Genomic DNA, 23866 nt, shown 5'->3' on the forward strand with positions numbered 1-23866 from the left:
CCTGTGAGGGACGAGGACCAGCACCGTGGCAGCCACGCAGCGTGTTCACAGTTGTTCAAAATGTTCTCTGCCACCCACTTTGTAAGAAATCCACCGGTGGACCTACCTCAGCTGCATTCCCACCACACTTCCTCGATCTTACAGATTACCAGAGATACCTCCTGATAACGTTTGGGGAAGTCAAAATCTATTTGCTATTTATGCTGAAATACGTACGTGTTTCGTCGGCTGTTGGTGGCCCTGTGCTCCCGAGCCCAGCCAGACTGGACAACACTTTGTTATTTTCAGCCTTCAGGTCTCTTATAAGCTTCTCCCCGGGACTTGCATTTACACTGCTTTCTTCCTCATCTGTTTTGTCCTTTTAAATATGAAAATACATAAAAGACAAAACAGAAGCTGGTACCCAAATAATCCCAGCAAACAGCAAGATTTCCTGTCAAAAATTACTCTTCTTTTTTTTTTCTTTTTTTCCCCCCGTTTTGTTCTTTTCCCTGTTCAGAAATATCCCATGTAGCTCTGGAACTTCACAAGCGAAAAGGTCTCACGGCCACTTTGCTCCTTGGGTGGAAGCATCTGATGCCCTCTCCTGTACTGTTACCAGCAATCACAGCCTGGTTTGGTTTGATTTGGTTTTGATCCCAGTCTGTGCTGGGAGGGGGCCAGGGGCTCCAGTTTGGACTGGGAATGATCCCAGTCTGTCCTGGGAGGGGGCCAGGGAATCCAGTTTGCACTGGGAATGATCGTAGTCTGTCCTGGGAGGGGGCCAGGGGATCCAATTTGGAATGTCAATGATGCCAGTCTGTCAAGGGAGGGGGCCAGGGGATCTAGTTTAGACTGGGACAGGGCCCAGTCTGTCCTGTGAGGGGGCCACGGGATCCAGTTTGGACTGGGACAGGTCCCAGTCTGTCCTGTGAGGGGGCCAGGGGATCCAGTTTGGACTGGGAATGATCCGTGTCTGTCCTGGGAGGGGGCCAGGGGATCCAGTTTGGACTGGGAATGATCCCAGTCTGTCCTTGGAGGGGGCAAGGGGATCCAGTTTGGACTGGGAATGATCCCGGTCTGTCCTCGGAGGGAGCCAGGGGATCCAGTTTGGAATGTCAATGATCCCAGTCTGTAGTGGAAGGGGGCCAGGGGATCCATTCGGACTGGGAATGATCCCACTCTGTCCTGGCCGGGGGCCAGGGGATCCATTTTGGACTGGGACAGGGCCCAGTCTGTCCTGGGAGGGGGCCAGGGAATCAAGTTTGGACTGGGAATGATCCCAGTCTGTCCTGGGTGTGGGCCAGGGGATCCAGGTTGGACTGGGAACGATCCCAGTCTGTCCTGGGAGGGGGCCAGGGGACCCAGTTTGGACTGGACAGGGCCCAGTCTGTCCTGGGAGGGGGTCAGGGGATCCAGTTTGGACTGGGACAGGGCCCAATCTGTCCTGGGAGGGGGCCAGCGGATCAAGTTTGGACTGGGACAAGGTCCACTGTGTAATGGGAGGGGGCCAGGGGATCCAGTTTGAACTGGGAATGATCCCAGTCTGTCCTGGGAGGGGGCCAGGGGATCCAGTTTGGACTGGGAATGATCATAGTCTGTCCTGGGAGGGGGCCTAGGCTCGAGGCCTTGTAACTGTCCTGTGCTCTCACTGACTCACTTACTCTGAATCTTTGAGAACTGAGTGGCTTTAGGTTGTACAGTATTTGAACAAATATTACTGCCTAAGACTCGATTAGTCTGAGAAGCTGTGCTTACCTGAAACATGTCATTAAAGAGTTTTAAAGACCCCTTTGCTTCCTGCCTGATGAAGAATGTCTGCTTTTGCTTTTTTATCAAAGTCTTTCTAAAATACTTCACTGTTTTCCATGGGAGATCATAGTGACCGCTGCGGAAGAAAATGACTTGTTATGGCTGACCTGCAACTCTAAATGTACTCCTGGTAGAGGCCACTATGGTAGAGCACAAGTTAGAGCCGAACACTGAAGTGGATTTCTTGTCACTTTGTCACTTGCAGCTTCCTGCGCTACCATGGCCATTTACCACACTGCAGTGGTTACCAGCGGGGGCATCACCACAGAACAGTGGTGCACACCGCTCCTTTCTGAGGAAGGTTGATGTTGTGAACGTAGGGGAGCGATTTAACCACTTACTTCCATTGGTAAATTCGTATTTCTAGCAGAAATTCTTTTATTTCCTACAGTTAGGGAAAAAAATCCTCCCACCTGATACTCGTTACATAGGTAGTATAACTGAAAAAAATTTGCATCCTCCTGTTCATAAAGCTACTGTGAAAACTCAGTTCAGTTAACAGCACTTCTCAAATGCAATTTTTGTACACTTACGATATGTATTTACAGTGGAATTCCTCTCGGAAAAGTGTGCAAGGTAAATATGCAGTAGAAGGCAACAGTGCTTTAATGAAGAGGAAAAGTTAATGTCTGGGGGAAGGAAAAGTGTGTAGGAAGAGGGGAGTCCCTGTGGTTCTTAGGTGCCGCTCAGAGCTTCGGTGAATACCTTCTCCATCTTCTGCTGTGTGGATGCTATTATCCCTGAATTCATGGGTTGTATGGATTTCCTGTCTTGTGACAGATGGGTGAAGGCAGCAAATTCTGTGCCTGAGCCTTAGTCCCTGTGCATACAGGTGTTGTAAATACTCTGGTTTTCTAAAACAATCAAAATATGATCATATAGAAAGGTTAAATTTGATTAATAAATAAAATAATAAAATACAAAGGCATAAGTTAGGATTGTTCAGTTAGAAACAATAACCATAGGAACCTCACCAGGGAGTCACTGTTCCATACCAAGGAACTAACAGTAACGAGATGCAATGATGAAGAATTGAATAGAAAAGTCTTGTTTGAGTCCTGTGACAATGTGACCTGATATGCACCAGTGATGCTGCTTGGAAAATTCCTTACCTTTCCCACCTTGATTCAAATATCAAGAATGCCAATCAATAAATATTAATAGAAATAACCATTGATTGTTTTAAGGATGGATATTGGTAGAATAGTATAATCCAGAGAGCGATTAATAAAAATTAAATTATATATATTCTGTATGAAGGTAACTAGGTATGAATTATCTGTGATTTAATCATAAACTAACTGTTGAACAATGTAGCATTGTGAATAGGTAGGATTTGCTTGTCAAGAGAATGGTAAGTTATAGGCCTGATCAGTAAACCGAGGAAAACTTAGGAAGATTCAAGAATGGAATTTTACAACCAAGCTCAGCATGCACAAAGATTGGGTTCAACTAAAGGACACCATGAGGAAGACTATGGACGACCACCAGAGGACGTCAGACGACGACCTGTGTACCTGAAGGTGCATGCGTCACGAGCATTTACATATATTAATGAGTTATCGGAAACGGTATGAGTATGTTAATTGTTTATTGGAAATGTGATGAATATGTATACTTTGATTGTAAATAACTTTTGTAGCAGAGAAACTAAGCACGCACACGAGGTGGAGTGATCCCCTGTGCGTCCAGCGCTGCAATAAAGAAGTGTCTGCTCACCTACATACATTGTGTAGGTGAGTTTTTATATTACAGATTTGTAACACAGGGAACAGTGAAGTTGTAAAAGAATGGGAAGGGGTGGGGGGAGCTATCGGCCTAGATCATCTCTGCCTAGAAAACCAGAAATTTTAACTAAGTCATAAGTAGGTTCTGACACAAGTTTTGTTTAAAAGAGAAGTAACTGAGCAAGCAAGACAGTAAGAATTACCTTCTTTGTAAGGTGTTGATGAAAGGTTGGGTGGAGCCAGACAAACTCCACTATTTCATCTGTTGGATAGCATTGCCCTCATCTGACCTAGGCACAGATCTCAAGTTTGGGACACGGAGAATTCGTGGTTTGATGGTCACAGTGACATCTCATTGGGCACACGGAGACTGCATGCCTCTCGGCCGGGTTAAACGAGGCCTTCTGGATGTCTGTTAAATGCCAGGAAGACTGATACTCTCCTGGCAGTGCAGAAATGAGAAGTTGCAAGCTTCTGGAAGATTGCATTGGGTTAAAGATGAGGTCACTTGCATCTTTAATGCAGCGTGGATGCGGCAGAGCGGGTGGCCTGCGTGTCCACAGACCGGCTGGAGCCTTTTTCTCTGACTGAGTGCTTACGCTCGGAGCTGAAATGAGGTGTTCTCCGGGTCCTGATGGTTCCTTATGCCCTGACACAGTGCCCCTCCAGCTCTGCCTGTGCCTGATAGCTCAGCTGAGACGGGCCATTTTGTATAGCTTTGCTACAAGAAAACACACATGTTTAATATTTTTAACATGCTTTACTGAACTTGTGATTATAAAGGCAATTTACAATAAAGCAATTAAATAAACAATAAGTTAAAACACCATACATTTATACAAAGTATTTCAAAGGGCTCAAATGACTATCAGGTTCCAACTCATTAAGACTTTAAAACAACATCAATCTTCAAAGTGTATCCACACCTATACTTAGCATTGTAACATGTTTGAAGACTCCCATCAACGATTAAGAGCACTGCACGAGACAGGCATGAATGATGTGCTTGAAGCTTCCTGGGAAATATGGGTTTTACCTCTAAATTGAATTGACTCTTTGGACAACAAATTGTAAACACTAGCAGCCTTTCTGGAGTACATGAGTGATACCCTTAGTGGGAACCAGTCTCCACGTCCCTCACTTAACACTGTAGTTTCACAAATGTTTCAGGTTAGTGCTGCCTAAAGACATACCCCACCTTTCTCCAGCCATCTGTTCCCACGCGCATCTCGTGCTACCCTTGAGCCAGTGCAAAGCACTTGTACGTTTGCTCAGTGAACCGGCCAGGGAAACTGATTGAGCTTCAAGCTAATTCAGCAAACAAACATGGCAGAGCGCTAGCTGTAATTCTCCTTGATTTCCCTGGTCATGTTCGCTGTGCAGATGTGCTGGCACCAGAAAGACATCAGCACAGGGGAGAGACACAGTGCCTGGGAGCAGGAAGACTATTTCTGTAGGCAGCAGTACTGTTAAAAACACCAGTTAAAACCATCTTGTGGAACTACAGGGTTCAGCTTTTTCATTTTGAAACAAGAAACGTGTTTTTGAAACAATTTATAATGCCGATCAAATAGTCAGGAGCAAAATAGTGGACTATCAGAATAGACAATAACTTTTTATGATCTCTCTCACCCCTCTTTCTCTCTGCCTCAGCCAGCCAGTGCCCAGGGGTGGAGTGGACTTCAGGTTTTCATCTCGAAGGGTGTATGGTGTAGAGTGCAGGGCCACCAGGCCACAAACACAAAGCAATGCTCCAATACTGTAAACGGGATCTGTTCCTCCTCTCCGAGTACGGAAAGCCCACAGGATAGTTGGTACAACAGGGGCTGCTACAGTATCTCTTCTTTATTCCTGTCTTGACATACCCAAAGGCTTCATCATCATGAGGTTCTGTAAAATCACGTTCTTTCACGAAATAGTTTTCATTAACTCCGTGCTCCACCTTCCTGCATGGAGACTCCATAGGTGACAAAAGGATGGCAGCGTTTAGATGACTTGGAGTTAAGTCCACTACGATACCAGAGTCACTGAACCTTCCAGGAGAAAATTCACCCAGTTCCTTCAGTGAAGACGGTGGGCTTAGAGGACAGGCATCTTGAGCTCTGAAGATGTTTTGAATGAGCTGCTCCACATCTAGGCTAGATGCCACCACGTCAGTCTGGATGGCCTGTTCCACCATCACGTTGCTGACTTTCTCCTCCTCCTGGAAAGAAGTTAGTTTCTCATCCAGAACATTTTCAAGCATCTCTTGATTCAGAGCAGAACTGGAGGGAGCTGGATCACTCAACTCAGAGGTTATGGTGGTCAAACTGTCTTCACAGGAATCAGTCCCGTTAGCTGTGCCCTCATTAAGAAGCAGCCCACTATCTGCCACCTCCTTCAGAGCTTGGTCCTCTGTGGTGAGGCTGTCTGGCACTGTGGCACACAACACCAACGGCTTCCCCTCTGAGTCACACCTGTACTCCAGGCACTGCTCATCTCTCACAGAGCTGCTCTGAGCCATCTCCATGCTCTGCAGCAAAGATTCCAGTTTCTTGTTTTCAATGCTAATGTCTATGAAGTATTGCTGCATTTTTTTGTCTTTCTCAGCCAAGCTGTTTTTCATGCTTTCAATAACCTGCTTGAGTTGTTTAACTTCCCTTCTTGCTTCCAAGGCGGCCAGCTCTGCCTCCACACGATGACACTCTTCCTCAACCCAGTCTTCCTTCATCCGTCCCAGCTGAGCTTTGAGTTCTTCTATTTCTGTTTCCCTGTAGCAAAATAAAAAAGTTATAAAGCTTCTGCTGACCGGTCAGTTAAAGGGTCAACATGAGGCTCCACTGCACTGGGATGGCTATGCTGCGGAGATGCTCCAAGAAAGAAGCAAGCTTTTCCATGCAGCACTTGCTGCTGCCTTGAACGGAGCTGGCAGAGATGTAAGTCGGCTGCCCAGACACGCCGGCTGATTGCTAACTAGAGTCACCGACCTCGCCACACAGCCAGCAGCCTTGTGGGCTGTGCTCTGATCCTGGACATTCTGAGGTGCAAGTGCTGGCTCTAGGTAAGGTCCAACCAGTGCAGCGCTTAACATCTCACCTACTGCCTCACCCTGGAGGAAATGGAAAGCTGGAGGCTGGAAAGCTGCCCGGCAGAAAAGGACCTGGGGCTGTTGATTGACAGCCGGCTGAAGATGAGCCAGCAATGTGCCCAGGTTGCCAAGGTGTCCAACAGCATCCTGGCCTGTATCAGAAATAGTGTGGCCAGCAAGAGCAGGGAGGTGATCGTGCCTCTGTACTCGGCGCTGGTGAGGCCGCACCTCGAATGCTGTGTTCGGTTTTGGGCCCCTCACTACAAGAAAGACATTGAGGTGCTGGAGCGTGTCCAGAGAAGGGCGACGAAGCTGGTGAGGGGTCTGGAGCACAAGTCTGATGAGGAGCAGCTGAGGGAACTGGGGATGTTCAGTCTGGAGAAGAGGAGGCTGTGGGGAGACCTCATCACTCTCTACAGCTACCTGAAAGGGGGTTGCGGAGAGGTGGGTGTTGGTCTCTTCTCCCAGGTGACTAGTGACAGGACTAGAGGAAATGGCCTCAAGTTGTGCCAGGGGAGGTTCAGGTTGGATATTAGGAAAAACTTCTATACTGAGAAAGTGGTGAAGCATTGGGACAGGCTGCCCAGGGCGGTGGTGGAGTCACCATCGCTGGAGGTGTTCAAGGAATGTGTGGACGTGGCATTGTGGGACACGGTTTAGTGGGCATGGTGGTGTGGGGTTGATGGTTTGCCTAGCTGATCTCACAGGTCATTTCCAACCTTAATGATTCTGTGATTCTGTGAAATGAGGAACTGCTGCCTGGATGCGTCCCCTGTGCCTGCCAGCAGCTTGTCACGTACAGCCAGAGCCAACACTGGCCTCAGACAGCAGGAAGGCTCGGGGCTGCAGGCATCTGGCTTGCTTTGCACCCACCCAGCCCAGCGTGGAGCCAGAGGCTGCTGCCTTGACTTGCAAGCAAGTGGGGAGAGGGGGCCCTTACTGAGATCCAGCCCTCCCAGATGCAGAGGTCGGGCTATCCCGAGCTGGTCCAAGGGGTCCCTGGGACTCTGCCTTGGGGCTCCACTCAAACACCCCTTTGTGCCCGCCTGGGCTGTGTGTGCTGGAGAGCCAGCTCTCAGAGCGCAGCTTTAGTAAAAGAGATGACAGAGATGACGTCTGTTGCTGTGGAATGCACATTGCCGCTTTTTTGCTCAGCATCCATACAAAGGGCTCTTGCGAAAAATTCAGTATCTAAGTGACAAAACCACAAGTGGGCACACTGGTTGGTGTAAGAGCTTTTCTTTCATTAGGGGAGAAGGGGGACAGCTGTAGTCATCTTTCACTGAATCAAGCAGAACAGGAGACTAAGGTAATAACATGCTTGCAAGTCGAAACTCTTATGTAGAAAAGGTCTCAATGCTAAATCAGACTGGTAAAAAATGACCCTTTAAAAACATTCTGCTAGGGAAGTTCAGAAAAGGGAAAAGAGGCAGCCATATTCATAACTAAACTGCATGGTACGTATTCACGGAGCACGCTATGAAACCTGAACTACCTGAAACGAACCTAATCAGATTGATCATATTTCAAATTTCTTAATGAAGACTTTATGTGGTCCAGAAATGAGTAAAAACATTCAGGATTCCCACCCCTAATTGCTCCTGAATTAGTCTTTCTAATTCTGATTTCTGAAGTGAAATATACCTTTCTTTAAGCTTGCTCTCAGATTCCTTCAGCTTTGTTTTCAAATGCCGCACTGTAAGTTCCTTCTGCTGCAGAGGAGTCAAGCACTGCTCTGGATTTTCTGGCTTCATGCTGTGATTGTCACCACAAGAAATGGTGACAAGAAAAAAAAAAATCAAACCATCACATAACATCACTCCTACAGTTCTTAAGTCCTGGCAAAAAGAAAAGCATCCCATACACTAATACAAAGCTTGACTCATTTGGGGCTCCTCACCGTCTGCACAAGTGACTCCCTCCGGCAAATCAAAGTACTTGAGGAAATGGCTGATTTGTGGCTCTAGTGCAAAATTTGGTATTTGTTATTCTTGTCTTCAGTGCAGGGAGACACTTAACTTTAAAACACGCAGCCAACCCCTCACCCTAAACAGGTGGTGTGCCCAAGGGCAGGCAGCCGGGCCACCGGCAAAGGCACCCAGCTGCAGACACGGTCAGGTGAGGTAGTGTAGGGACTGCGTTCAGCTCCACATGTGAGGTAGGAAGCTGAGCACCCTGAAACCTAGATTCATCCTGTCTGGCTTTAGGTGCATATCTGACATGCTTGGCTGTTGAGTCGCCTGAGAGAGAGAGAGAGAGAGAGAGAGGGCAACAGCAGCAGCGTGGTGGCAATTTCTTCTCTGCAATACGTGTTGCATGCTCTGACAGGTATCTGTTTTCTTTCCTGTACGGGAAACTGCACAGAGAGGTGCCTAAGGCTGGGCAGGGTGAATTTTCACCTGAGTGTATCATATTTTCTATACTACCCCATCCAAGACTCTCCAAAGCGAAAGGACCCTTATACAAAAGAACCAGTAAATCCACATGGGAATTGATGCCATGAAACCACATGAAGGAGCCTGCCTTGGGGTGAAAACCAACTATAACGGGCTTTGACTAAAAGTAACCTTGAATTTTACAGTGCTGAAACAATAAAGCTTTTACAGGGGATGGAGCACCCTGTTGACTGGCGAGCCACCAATATGAGGAGTCACACCTATGCTGAGGAGCAAGTTGACCTGCACGGCAACCCAGACAGCCAATGCCACATTACCGTGCAGAGACCGTAAGTCAGCGTGCTGAACACTGGCATGCTGAAATAAAGACTTGCCTCATCACTGAGCTGCTGTCGCTTCCTTTGCATGAGCCTGGCTTGCTCCTGCTGGCTGAAGAAGCCCCGTAATTCTGGCGGACGTTAGCAGGACTCAGCTGGCTTTTGCCCAGTCTTGACAAAGGGTCCTTTTCACAAGAAGCAGGTGGGCTGGCTCTGGACTTGTAGGATAAGGATCCATTATTCTGACCATAAGGGCCACGACTGCACGGGAAGCAACACGGTTAAGGCATATTGGATTATCCTCATCACGCAACCCATTATGTGTCTTATTTTACACACAAAGTTGTCTAAACACTAAAACAGACAGGTAACTGTGAGTGGCCGTGAAGAAAGTCAGTCCCAAAGTCATCAGCCACTGCACGTTCTTTCACTGACTGTGGGGCACTCAGTCTGAATTACGTGATCTAGGAAAACCTCAGCCATTTTCACATTTCTCAGTGGATAGCACAATTCCTAGTGACTCCATCAGATCATCCACGTTCCCTGAACCTCTGACTCCATTAAGTAATGAGAGAACTGCAGCCTGGATTAGTGCCAAAAGAACCACACTTCAGCCTTTCCCAGCCAGGTCTGCATAGAGATGCCTGTCCACGGAGGTTTGCTGTAAGACTGCTTTCAAGCTCCTCAGCAAGCGGCCTGAAGGATCACAGCGTGCAGTGAAAACAGATTTTGGTTGAGCCACTGTTCTTTCCTGCCTTTGGCATACCGGCTGCTTCAGCTGCCATTGTCAGCTATTCACTTGCTTAGATATAGTTCGAAACCCACTGTGAGCAGTCTGAAAGAGTATTAAAAAAGCACAGCCTTTTCTTTCTTCCTTCCAGTTTGCCCTCATACATATCTACCTTTCTTTTCCCACTCTTTACTAAATAATCGGACTGTCAACTGTGTGCTTGACAGCAATTGGTATCTGCATTGCCTGACAGCTGCCAAAGGGCTGGGGTGCTCTGAGGACAGCTTCTCGAGGGGCATTCCTCACTTGCTTTGCCTTCTGCACTACTACGCTGCTAACTTCGTCCTCTCATGCCAGTTGTTCTTCTAAACTGTAACGGAAGGGCTGGTTTCAAAAAAATATGGTAAAAGGCAAATCCAGACAGCAAAAGAGAAACCTTAAGCATAAAAATTGAAATACCACAGAATTATGAAGCAAGCTCTCTTCTCAAAATCATCTGACTTGGTTTCCTCCCTTCTCCGAAAATGGAACAGTTTATAAGGAACAGGTGGTTGAGTGGCTGCCGCAGACCTCCATCACACTGCTGCCATTTGGGTCATTTTATAACCATTTCACAACGAAGTGCAGGACTGTGGCTTGTGACAACGTGGAAACGTTTCACAGCGACTTAAGCCAAACAGTTAAAAGAGAACATATTGCAAAGGAGACATCTCTTTCCACTCGGTACAGTACAGCATCAACTCTTGTGTGAGGCAGAATTTGCCCAGACTGTGCGTAACACAGCCACGCATTTGAAGGAGCATTCTTACAGAGGACTTCTGTCCAATTAAGTAGGTCAGTATGCTCTAACGTAAAGTTACATTTAAATGCACAATAATCTATGAAATGATACATCATCTTACTGCAAGTAAGGTGATTTTAGGGCTTCATATTATATCTAGTATTGCTTTCTCCCCCAGCCAGTACCTTTACTTATTAGGTTTAACCTAGAGAGCACTTCAGTAACATTTATTTTTCCAACAGTCTCATGACACAGACAGGAAACTGCTCATTAAGCATCATTCTGCCAACCTCTGTACACTGGGGCAAGCTGCAACCTTGGAGACGTGTGTGCCTTAAGCACAGGGCTATCCCACTGCCAGTCCCAGCCTGCCTGCCAGCTCTTCCACAAAGGGCAGGAAACCAGTCCTGTCAGTTTGAACTCTTTGGTTTTGGTCTCCAAACACAGCATTTGTATTTTTTTTTTCTTCTTTCTCATATCACAGGTCTCATCAACATAAGTACTGCCCAAGAGCACAGCATCACCCAAATTGTTTTAAAACTCACAATACTGCTATTGTCTGTATTAGTTGCAAGACCTTACAGAGTAGTCTACCTCTGCACTAGTGACACCTGCACTATTCACGAAAGATTGCTTTGCTTACTTGAGAGAAAAAGAAGATCTTTTGCTTCCAGCAGCAGACACGTGGACTTCAGGCGCTGAAATACCACCCATGCTGCTTGAAGAGCTAAAATCGGCTTCACTCCCTGGCAAGGAAAAGGGAAGAGTAAAAACATGATGATAACTCAAAGTCTGTTTTCAAAATAACAATGAATCCCAAGCATCCTTCCTTTGTCCGTCCTGTGTGCATTTTAGAAGTCGCATGAATTTTCAAACATCCCTGAGGACAAGCGCTGGGCTTGTTCCAGATTTTCAACGTGTCTTCAGAACCGGCACTTCAACAAGAGCAGAAAAAACATTTGAACACAAAACCCTCATGCTACAGAAGCCATTGTAGGACGCGGCCAGGAACATTTGTTGTGACAACCTGTTTGCTTTCTCACAGCCATCAGCACGTGAATGAGGCTGCTCACGTGGCTCCGTCAGAAGCCCAGTGATTTGGAACACACAATTGTGATGTCAAATGAGAACCAAAAATAGAGTGAAGGCATCTAAAACACAACCTCCCCAGGATTTAGATATCTAGGTACATAAATGCAAGTAAAATCCCAGTGTTTAAAGGGGCCAAATGTTCGAAATGCCACCACTATCTCTCTGCAAAGACCTGCTGAGGTCTTTATGGTCGAGCTTCCACTTTTGAGCCCAGTAACCACCGCTTACCCCATGCTCTTATACCACAGTGGAATGAAATAAGTGAGATTTGCATGACTAAGATAAAGACATTCGCTTTGCTTTCTATGCCTACACATAAATAGAGATACATAAACAGAAGGAACATATAGACATATGCACTCAATACTGCTCAAAAAGTGTTAAAAGGAATCACTCTGAGGGAAACAAATACTTTTAGGGAAGTAATCTGGCCACCAAAGAACAAAGGTCAGCGAACACTGAAGCTGTTTATGATTTGAAGTCAAACATGGCCAGAAAATGGAAAACCAGAATTTTCTATTTTCTGTCTGAAATGATGCTTTCATTTTGAAAACTGTCAAATTTCTTTCTTCTTTTAAAAAGGGGTGAAAACATTAAAAAATCTCCCCAGTCATTCTAAAGATTTTAGGTTGAGTATCATCTCTGTTCAGTCTGAAACACAGGTTTTCTTTAATGCATTGATTTGGCAGCAAAGCCCCAAATCAGTTATTCCCATAGCTCCACTTTGAACATAACAGGGTGTCAGACAAAAAAAGAAATAGGGGATGTAAAGGAAAAGAGAACAGGGAATAATCTACCAATTCCTGAGTAAACATTGCTCAGAAAACAGTTCCAATCCCAGGATTCTCATTAAAAAGGCGTTAATAACCTGCAGGAATCCCAAAAAAGGTCAACAAAAATGGTAACACGATTACAGGGCACTGTTTAGGAAGGGAGATGATGGGAACTTGTGTGTTCTAAGATAAAAAGAAATACTGGCAACACAGGGAGGAGGAACACAGCTGGAAAACTGTAGAGAAACTGTAGAGAAAACCAGGTAACTAACAGCAACACAGGATTCTGGCTGCAATGCGTGTTATTTCATGAAAAATGACTTGAAATAAAATCTGATGGTTGGTGGGAGTTGTGCATAGTAAAATGTAGCTGGAGTAGGTTCAGAATACTTTAACCAGGGAATCAGAAAGCTATTTTAAACGTTGGCATAAATAATAAAGATTGTAATTTAAAAGCAGAGCACAAAAAAAATATCTCCCAAGGGAAGATTCATAACGGCCTCTTTCATATGCACAGTATTTCTTTCTGTGGAGGTGAAACGAGCTAAAAGTCACAGAAAACAGTCAGAAAGAGCAGAAAATTTGCTGCAGTAAATACCCAAATTGCAAAACATGTTCTAGCTTGACCTCACGCCTATTTAAAACAAATACTTAAGAGTGTGCAGTGTGTGTAGCATCGGCTTCTCTTTTTTGACTCATCTTCCAGACTGCTTGAATATACAAAAAGGAATTTTTTTGACTAAAGATCACAGCTATTGCCATCTTCCATACCTGCCTCAACTCTGACCTTGAAACCCCAGGGCCCTTCTTACGCCAGAACTCAGCCATCTTTTCCAGATGCAGGAGCACGTCCCCACAATCCCCACGAGACCTGCATCTCTGCCAAAAGGCATGTGGAGCTAAAAGATGAATTGGCTGGCATGGGTCTCACCCTGTCCAGCAGCCCGGCGGCTCAGGCGCTCCCTGCAAAAGTCCCATCTCTGCATCCCCTACTCACTCAGCTTTGCAGTCAGAGCCGTGGCTTTCTCATGGACCAAGCGCAAGGCTATGCTCGAGGTGGCAGGCATCCTGAGGCGAGAACCTCCCTTTAACGGTGGGCATCCCACTCTCTGTAAATCTGGAGCAGTATTGAGACAATTAACGGGCCAGAGAGAGAGAGAGAGTGAAAGGAGTTATGGTGTGCCTGCTGGGAACTCGGCTTCAAACCCCCAACAAAACAGTTACTGAATTCTACGAAGGGGAACAGCTTCCCTGGGAGCAGACTCCCCGCATCACCTCAGTCTACCCAGCAGACTGCTGTTAGGGTGCCCTTCTTCTCTGTCCTCAAGTCCATCCTGCACACACATCTAAATAGAAATTTCTTTTCCCTTTACTGAACTAAGTGACAGGCATCTCCTTTTTTTTTTTTTTTTTTTTCTCCTTCTGTGAGGAAGGAGGTAAGTACCTTACTGCAGAATATTTGTGCTTGACACCCTGAATTGCAGGTGGCCTGTGCCACCAGCCCAGGGCTGAGCAGTTCATTATTTAGGACAGATGGGACTCAGGCTTTTGCCTTTTACTTGCCCATTCCTCCTTTGTAACTTGCTGACTTCTTTTTTGCATCCTCCATTTTCGCTGTGACGTCTGGGCGCTTGCTACAGCCTAAGAGTCTTCTGAACAAAAGGAGAGACCTGTCTTGAGAGGCCACAGCCCAACCACTAATTGTCTACATCTCCACTAAGCAACGGCAACCATCATTTTTTAGAAGGGGGTGGCTCATAAAATTTGCGACACAGAATTAAAAGATCACTTTTCTAGGCCACTTGAATTCAACACAAACTTGTAGATTTGCATTCAAACATACAAAACACTTCAAAGCCAAAACTGTAAGTGCTACTTAGCTTATTCTCCTTTGAAAGAAATGCTTGGCTATTTGAACATGTTTTCCACATCAATTCAACTAAATTTGTTTAAATTCAAACTTTAAATCGAAGAACTATAAAAATCCAAACTAAAGAAAATAGCGCTATGCTAATAATTTTTATCTAACTCTTAAAGCATCTTTTGCTCAAAATATTTATATTTCGATTACATTCCAGAATTATCTCTCGGATGTTACGGAGCACCTTTTTCACTTCAGTGCAATTTAGTTAGCTTATGTTCTAAAAATACTTCATGCCTGCTGACTAACAAAATTCATGGTGCGAAATGAGATACAGAAATTTCCCTCTGCAATGCTAGGCGCCTTGGGCAGCGGTCCTCAGAAACAGGACAAACAGAGAGTGCCTAAGCTTATCAGGGATGAACAGAAGAGGAAAAGGCATCTAATTAGACCTACTTGAAAGATCCAAGCGTGATCTTCAAACACCAACTTTCTTCGGCAGCTGAATGTCCAAGACTGACTTTCCTTTCTGTTAAACAAAAAAAACCCAAAAACCCTAAACAAACAAAAAAGGAGAGATAAAAGAGACAGAGACTGTACTTGGCTTCCATAAGGGCTAACAGCAGAGCTGTCAGAGACCTGATGAGGACCACAGGAGACTGGGGTGGGATTCATCTGACTAAACATGAATGTCTCTAACGTAGACACCCGCGTCTGAGCCAACATCGGTCCCATTTTTAGACAACGGAGAGTTACTCAGTAGAACCAGTGAGTTCAAGGCACTGCTTACCTTATCCTAAAGTAAATGCTTACATATTTGGGCAGAAAGACCGCGCACTAGAGTCACTGATTTTATTTGTTATATCTCCTTTAAAACAAAATAGGACCTCAGTCCACTTCTGCAGGCGGAGACAATTACAGCTACATTACAGATACACAACTGAGGTCAGACAAATGACAGTCCATCTCTGCTCTATCCAATTTGGCTCAAGACCGTGAATGTACATCTCCCTCACCTCCCAAACAGCTCCCGTAACCCCCAGAAGAAGGGAAATGGCAGATTCACCTCTTAAAGCTGTTCCACTTAGGAAGTGGAAAGAGAGCCAGTCCCCACCCACAGCCCACAGCTCCTGAAGGTCATCTAAGGAGACCTGGAGATTCAAATGTCACCTCTTCTAAATCTCCAACACCGAGGGATTCATGCCAGACAGAGGAGCTCCAGCGGGATCTACTGGCTGTGCCGGGTCCGTTGAGCCAACTGGGAGGGACCACTCACAAACTGCCACCGGAACCCAAACGTTCTGAAGCGTGCGGGGGAGGGCGGGGCTATGCAAATGACGGACCCCCAACAGCCGCATCCACCCCACCACCACCCACCAGACTTCACAGCGCTGGTGCCTTCCAGACCTCACAGCTCCAACTGCTACAGCACACCACACCTTCCCAGGGTGACGCCCCTCCACGCCCAACTCCAGGACGCAAGCTTTGAGGATAGCACGGGCTTGAACCCGGACATGGCGTCCTCGCTCCTGGAGGGCGAGATGTGCATGTTCATCTCCCTCTGAAAGAGGAAAAAATAACATTAGAAACCCTCAACCCAACATGACAAGAGCTTTAACTCATTTAAAGCAGACACAGAAGATGTTTCTATGAACTTCTGATCCTAGTATTTAGGAACAAAAATACAGGCGTTAGACAAGTATGATTAATTGAAGGAAATCACACCAGATAATCTCAATGCCACTTTAAAGAGGATTTCCTATTGAAGCAAGCTGGGAGGGGATTTTGTCAGCCAGGAATCCATCAGCAAGCACTTCAATCTTTAAGGGAACTGATTTTTGGAACACTGAAGGGATATTTTTCATTATAAAACCATTTACTCCAAGCAGGAGAAGATCATCCACTGTACACTCGCACTCTGCTATTCACACACCCCTCCCTCCCCGCCCTTTTTTTTTATTAATTAAAAACAAGTGCCACTAAGCAGTATTTCCGATGGAAGGCAAATGTGGGTAAGCCTTCCAGAAATACAGGCAGCTCAAAGCAATTGTCCTGTCCCACAGAGAGCATCCCAAAGGAAGACTGAGCTCCCCAACACGCCTTGCACAACTGCAACCCCTCCCCAGGAAGCCCAAAGAGAAACATGATGCTTTTGAAAAATCCCAGTCCTCCGCACTTGATGGTGTCAGAGCAAAAGTCTGGACAAGAACAAGAGCCCCACCTGAGGCTCAACAAAGCTGTATTTGATGCACAGTCTGGGAAAACCAGAGCCAGCAGATGAACTGAGAGCTTTTACAGAAGGCCTCAGACCTCCCAGCATCAGCGCTGAGAGCAGCTTCCATACGCCAAGCACAGGGATGGAGAAACAGCTGGTCACGAGCAATGGGTCCTTCCCAAGGTCTCCAGGCAGCCTGCACCATAGAGGGTTGCTTAAGCAAGCCGTTTGTAAGAGACAAGGTCTAGGAGGAGGCTCTTCCATAAACGGCATTCTCAAGCCGAGATCCTCGAGAACACGACCTTGCTGCTCGCTCTCTTCCCCTACAGAGCCTGAAGGAGCTGCCCAACGGCTCAGGCAATCGCCATTTTCAAGAGAGGCAGAGTCCAGCAGTATGTAAGGCTGCCAGATCCAGAGACATCTCCTGTATGGATCCTTCCCCTGACATACAGGCCCATGCTGGCCAGTCTGGTATTTATGACTGGAGCTGAAGTGCTCTGGAAGGTCTGCACACACTGGCCACTGAAAAGCTCTGCTCAGTGCTACCAGATGATTTCTAGTTCAATTCAGCGGCAGAAAGACCAACACGGGAGAGGCCACAGTCCCACGTGCAAAGGGAGCAGAGAACAAAACAAAAGATACCAGGGGCAATTCTGGAAGCAGCACTGGCCGTCTGGCAGACGCATTTTTACCCTCACCTCGTTCAGGTTTTGGGGGGAAGATCTCCGAACCAAAGTCTTCTTTAAGCAACTCCAGCGGGTGGAGAGGAAGGCAGTCGGGAATGGGGACGAGTTAGCCGTGTCACAGGGAGAAGAACTGCAGGAATAGAATGACAAGCGTTAGAACCACAAACGTCCAGGGAAATCGAACTAGAGCAGTCTTCAGCCTCAGAAAGACAAAAAGAATGGAGAGGAGGAGGCAAGTCAGGAGGCAGGCAGGGAGATTTCCCGTTTTGAGTTGTACGTAGAGGATCTTCAAACAAATCCTTTGTCTCCATTTTCACAAAAATTATGATCTCGAGCAGGTGGGGCGAGGAAGCAAGGACTGAGTTCAGCAGGCTGGATCAAAGGAGTCAGGGAACTTCTTTCAGAATTCAGAAAGAACTCACCCATGAAACTGAAGCCCTCTCTCAGAGCAAGAACTTCCGACATCATCTACCTCTGACTTAGCAGGTTTGTTACTGAGCTACAGAAAACATTTCCCCAAAGAACTGGAGTCAGGCAGCTGCGCAGCTATAGCCTAACGGGTTTGACATCAGTAGTATGCAAGGCTCTGGAGAATTTGAAAAGGAATTAATCAACGCCATCAAACTAAGCAGGATAAAAGACACCCCTGGGCAACCAAAACAACGCCAGCATCCCAGCCCCTCTAGCACATCTCTGAAACTCTCCCAGCGTCCTCTGGGTGCTGGTGATTACTCAAATCGTGTTGTACATGAACGCTCCAAGATGAGAAGAACCCTGCGTCAAACCCCATTTGGGGTGCCCCCATTTGGCTGGGACACCTCAGGCACAGGAATAAATAGTTACCCTTGTATTTCTATACTTTGTGTCCCAGCATCGCTCCTCGGTTGGCATGGGCCACTTGCCAATTTTCTCAACAGCCCTACAGAGGAGAGTTTTGCTTGCCTGAAGGAAACTCTGCAATTGGGTTCACTGTGATCACACAAAAAAGTGCTAACCAGAATTATGTGTTTCTTTTCTTCTTAGCCTTTTATGACTTTCTCTAGCAGTTTCACTTCAAATAAAAGTAAGAAAAGAAAAGCATAGGGGGAAAATGAGGCAATTATTTAAAAATTCAGTCAAGATGAAATGAACACTAAAATCATTGATGCAAGTCAACAACGGTGGCTAGCACGGCTCCACGGGCATCCCACTCATTCTATTAAGTCGCATATTTATAAACTTCTATTAAAATCACTTTTGCCAATACCTTGAACGGCGATTCCTTAAGCAGCCTAAACCACTCATTCACAACAGTGCCCAGTACTTCTTTTTCTTTAAACCTTCATGCCATTCCTGTCAGTGTTTTCTGGCTTCAGCTGTCTCCTGCACCTACCGCCATGCCTGTCTTGAAAAGGAGCTAAGGGACCGTCCATGTCACATCTGTGGCGTGCTTCAGGTTGTGACAAGGATTTTTGCACGGGCCGTAGCCAACATGCCTTTTTTTGTATCCCAGCGGACGAACAAAGGCAGACAATCTTCGCTTTCGAATGGGAAAATCCCACAACAGGAAGAAAGGCGCAGCTGTGCCGGACTCTGCTCCCTCACGGATTTAACAACAGCCCTACTCTGTTTGGTAACGTACTGGCAAAGGAATTGGAACAGTGGCAAGGTAAATATGACAACGTAAATAACCCTGTTACAATATGTTGATGACATACTAACAGGAGCTGACACTAAAGAAAGCTGCTTGGAAGCCACGGTTAGTTTGATGAATGATTTGGGATTAGCAGGATACCGAGTTTCCCAGAAAAAGGCTCAAGTTGCAAAGGAAAAGGTTCGATACCCGCGCTTCGAAATATCAAGAGACTTGGGAATAGAGAGAAAAGAAGCAAGTCTGCAGAACCAAAATCAAAAAGAAAACAATTGAGAGGGTTTCTGGGGATGGCTGGATTCTGTCGAGCATGGATTCCTAACTTTGGATCGATGGCCAAACCGTTATATGAGGCGGTGAAAGGACGAGGAGAATTGCTAGAATGGACTTCTGGATGTCGGAAAAGTTTTGAAATGATAAAGAAAAGTCTGATGGATGCCCCAGTATTGGAATTGCCAGATAGGACAAAACCTTTTCGCTTGTATGTGCATGAAAGTTAGCACATGGCCCTGGCAGTGATGACCCACGTTCTTGGAAGCTGGGAAAGACCCGTTGCTGACTTCTCAAAGCAATTGGATGAAGTAAGCAAAGGGTGGCCAGCATGCTTACGAGCTGTAGCTGCAACCGCCTTCTTGATCCAGGGAGCTCGAAAACTGACCCTGGGACAGCCGCCCACTGCGGAACAAAAACATTTACAGCATGACTGCACAGCCACCATTGAACAAGTTTACAGGAAATTAACCACAAGAAGTAGTCATAATAGAGGACAAGGAGAAATAATTGAAGGAAACAGAAAAGCTGCTTTAACAGCAAAGAAAGCTGCCTTATGTGCATGTGTAAGTGGAGCCTTGATACCCAGAAATTGATAGGAAACCTCCTCAATATTCTGAAAAAGAAGACCGATCAGCAGAGACGTTAGTGTTCGAAAAATTCAGAAGGATGGCAGGTAATACCAAGTCAACAGTTTCTCACCACAGCCAAAAGGATGGAAGCCCTCCTCAAAAACTTCCATGGGGAAATGCAAATGGGAGCAGACGCTACGATAAGCAGCGTGAAAAGATACGCTCTAGGACCAAAGATGCAAACAAATGCAGATGCAATAGTAAGAAGATACTGAACTTTTTGTGTAAACAATCCCAAAATACAAAGAAAACCTCCTGCGCGTGATGTGAAAAGAGGAATAACCCCCGGGGAACGCTGGCAAATAGATTTCTCTGAGTTACCAAAATGTAGACAGTATCTACTAGTGTTAGTAGATACGTTTCCAGGATCGCCAGAAGCTTTCCCTTGCCACACCAATCGGGCTAGAGAGGTTGTTAAAGCATTATATTAAAGGAAATAATCCCTAGATTTGGGATTCCTGAAGGGCTATCTTCTGACAATGGGCCTCATTTCGTTTCAGAGGTGGTCCAGGGAGTGCCAAAATTTCTCCAATTTAAATGGGATTTACATACCGCATGGAGGCCACAGCCGAGTGGGAAAGTAAAAAACAAAAAATGAACCAGACTCTTAAGAGGCACATCTCAAAATTATGCCGAGAAACTCGACTTTCATGGGTGGATGTTTTACCAATTGCTTTAATGAGGAACAGTGTGAAAAGTGGATGGTTAAATAAAATACTTCACGGGATGGGATTCTCCTTAACAGGTTGGTCACAGAGCTTACTTCAAACTCTGATTATGTTTATAATACTGATTGTAGTAGTTTGTATCGTTTTTGGATGTATCGAGAGTATAATTGTTCGGGCTGTAATGTCACGATCCTCACCCCTAATGATAACCACAACTCAGGAAAGAAAAAAGCCCCTTCCTCACAGGATATGAAAAAAATTGGATGCAATTACTGAGTAAAATGAATCATACCATTTTACTATGGAATGTCTTCAGTTAGACAGAATGATCTGATTCACAGGTACAGTGAAATCTCAGTCTAAATGCAGCATTTATTTCTTACTCATTTCTCTATCAAAGCCACATGCGAGCTTGGAAGTTTCTGTTTCAAAATAAGAATTTTCTTTAACTTTCATTGGTGCAGCTGATCACAAAATCTCTAGTTCATGGGACACTTGGCGATGCTCTGCAGAGAGCTGGCTGATTTTATGGTACTGGCTCTCCTCTCATTTCCAGCTGTTAAACTTCATTTAAGACATTAAATACAAATATGCTAAACGCCTTCCTGTGTTATTTTTCTGTGTAAGCATTTGCTGTACAGCAGTGACTCAAATGCCAATTCATGAACAAGTTGGTCTACACACGATAGTCAGTGTACGAGAGCAGAAGTGGTATATAAAATAATCTCATTTAAAAGGTGGCTTACATTAAGGGAAAAGCTCAAAACACACTGTTTTCAAGCACTGTTATTACTTGTACGGTGTTTTCAATGTAGCCAACATTTTCTTTCACTTCTCTTGCTGAAACAGGCCACTTTTCAGTTCTTGTTTTTCCGTCTTGATCTGTAACATGATCTGTAACATGCCTGATTTCCTCTTCACACTGCTACTCCATTTCCACAGCTCCCAGATCATTTAGTCTTTGGCTTCTGAGCTGAGACTGCTAATAAGCTTGCCAGCTCCTTCTCTCTTTTGGCAGCACTTAGGACAGGATCCACGCTTAGACCACCAAGTCATTTCACACAGGCACCGAATAGCTGCCAGATGGTAATAATGTTCAGTCATTACCAGGTGGGATTGCTTCAAACTGAATAGCTAGCATGAATTTGTCTTGGTAATTATTTAAAAAGTTGTAATGATAAGATTAAAAGTTCAATAAAGACAGGTACTAAATATTTTAAATGTGTGTTATGAATACAGATTGCTGAGATTTTCTGTTTAAATGATCCCTTGATGTTATTTTAATAAAGTCAGATTTTTCTACAAGGAAAGACGAGTTTTGGAAAAAAAAAAAAAAACCAAAACCAAAAAACCCCTAAAAACCTCAAACCAAACCAGAGCACAAATAATGCAAAACTGAAATCACTCCCTGCATGCTCTTACAAACCTCTTCCTAATATCCTTCTGCAAACAAGAAATAAAGCTAGCAAAAGTCAAGTGAAAAACCTACTATCTCAGAGCCTCGGAGTACACTGGTTCTATGCATCATTGTCCCTGGGCCCCTGCTCTTCTTCTAGAGTCAAGTCAGGGAGGTTGAGAAGAACAACTCTCAGCCTGTCTGGTTTTCACAAAATCAGTCAACCATGGTTGCAAGTTATATTAGAAAGAGCCTACGTATGGACTGCTGAAAAATTTTCAAGATTGATTTGATCTTAAATCCAATTTTGCATGAAAATTTCATATTTTTGTTTGTCACTCTTGATTAGGATGAACTCTTTCTCAAGACACATCTGTTTTTTTCAGAAGGGACTGAATTATCTGTCCACTCAGAAAATTGTGAGTTCAGCATTCATCCTATTATCCTCCCCTAAGATGTTTTTTAAAGTAACGATATGTTTTTTTGTAATTTTGAGGGTTTTTTCTAAGATTGCTTTTATCTGCTTTAATAAGAATTTACACATGTGTAGATGTTCATCAGTTAGTACTGATAGTATCTTTGGTAGTAAGCTAGCTAAAAAAAGCTTTAGTCAGAGAACACATAAATGCAAACAGGTTTAATCGCTTCCACATATATAGGCCCTAGAGCTCCATATAGATTTTCTCCATCTAATGGAACCATAAAGACAAGTCTGTTCCAAAGGTTTTTCCGAGAAGAGGGCACTGCTGTCCTGAGGCACCATAGATAACCTATGCTAACTGCATTTGAAGATACATTTACTTAGTACAGTAACCTATTAGTGAAAAAATAGCTTTCCTCAATTCTTTAAACTCTCTAAAAATTACACTTCTCTCTAAATGTATACTCTCTCTGTGTGCTTTCTCCGTTAGGTTCCCATCTTGTTCGCAGTCAAATTTGTGCCCTTCAGGCAATTTGTCAGTATTTAGGGAGAGGCAAAACTGCCAAATGCCTCTCGGCATCCCCTAACAGCACAAAACGGTCTGCTCAAACTTTCAGAAGATGTAATGTGGGGCCCTTTCCTGCTCTCTGCAGATGATACTCTCCTGACCTGTTGCAGAAGGTCATCCTGTGGGGAGTACATGAGGGGTGTATTCCTTGCACTTTTAAGGTGCCTTTTCCTATCCCTTTTGTGTTTTGGTTAGGCAGCAGCAGTCTTGGGATCAGTTGCTGTAGCCCAGCATGCCTGCCCATGCTGTTCCCTAAGAAACAAAGCACTGAAATGGCTTTTAAAACAGTCTAGGTGTATACTTAGCATACCAAAAACCAGCATCTGGGCAAGACTCTAAGGACAGGACAGGAGGACATACCTGAAAAAACACCTGGTTGCTAGCTCTCTACAAATAACCCCCCTTATCAGAATCAAAAGGGGAGGCTCCGTCGTTCTTCCTTTCCTTCCCTTTAATATAAAGAATCCAATTCTGTAGGTGTTACTCAAATATGTGACTCAAAAAGCTCCAACACAGATTTAGTTGACCTTCTTCTGAAGGTTAGTTAAAGCTTCCGCAATGCATTTGTCCCTTCTGACACTAAAAATCAAGCCTGACTGCCGAGATGCCTATGTGAATGCCCTTTTAGACTTTTGGTACAGGATACAAATATGATTCTAAGTTAAACCTGCAGAACATACGCAGTGGTATGAGCAATACGCAGACCTCAAGTCATGTTATGGTGGATCTATGTAATGATTGGCATCTGTTCTAAGCTTCAAAAACTAGGCATGTATCTTAGATATTGTTTGCAGACCGTAGAAGGTGATAAAAATGAGAAAATGACACAAGTCTATTGGTAGACA

General features: G+C 45.0%; 1 protein-coding gene across 1 annotated transcript; it reads right to left on the bottom strand.

Annotated features, from left to right (window-relative positions):
- Positions 1–4855: 4855 nt before the first annotated feature.
- Positions 4856–17901, bottom strand: LOC132321021 (syntabulin-like). The gene is given in 9 exon segments (XM_059834628.1): positions 4856–4906; positions 5151–5352; positions 5354–5721; positions 5752–6268; positions 8230–8360; positions 9094–9108; positions 9352–9559; positions 11453–11555; positions 17859–17901. Coding segments are annotated over 9 exon segments (1638 nt in total).
- Positions 17902–23866: the final 5965 nt, after the last annotated feature.

This window comes from Gavia stellata, unplaced genomic scaffold (genome assembly GCF_030936135.1).
Source record: "Gavia stellata isolate bGavSte3 unplaced genomic scaffold, bGavSte3.hap2 HAP2_SCAFFOLD_38, whole genome shotgun sequence".
NCBI classification, from domain to species: Eukaryota; Metazoa; Chordata; class Aves; order Gaviiformes; family Gaviidae; genus Gavia; species Gavia stellata.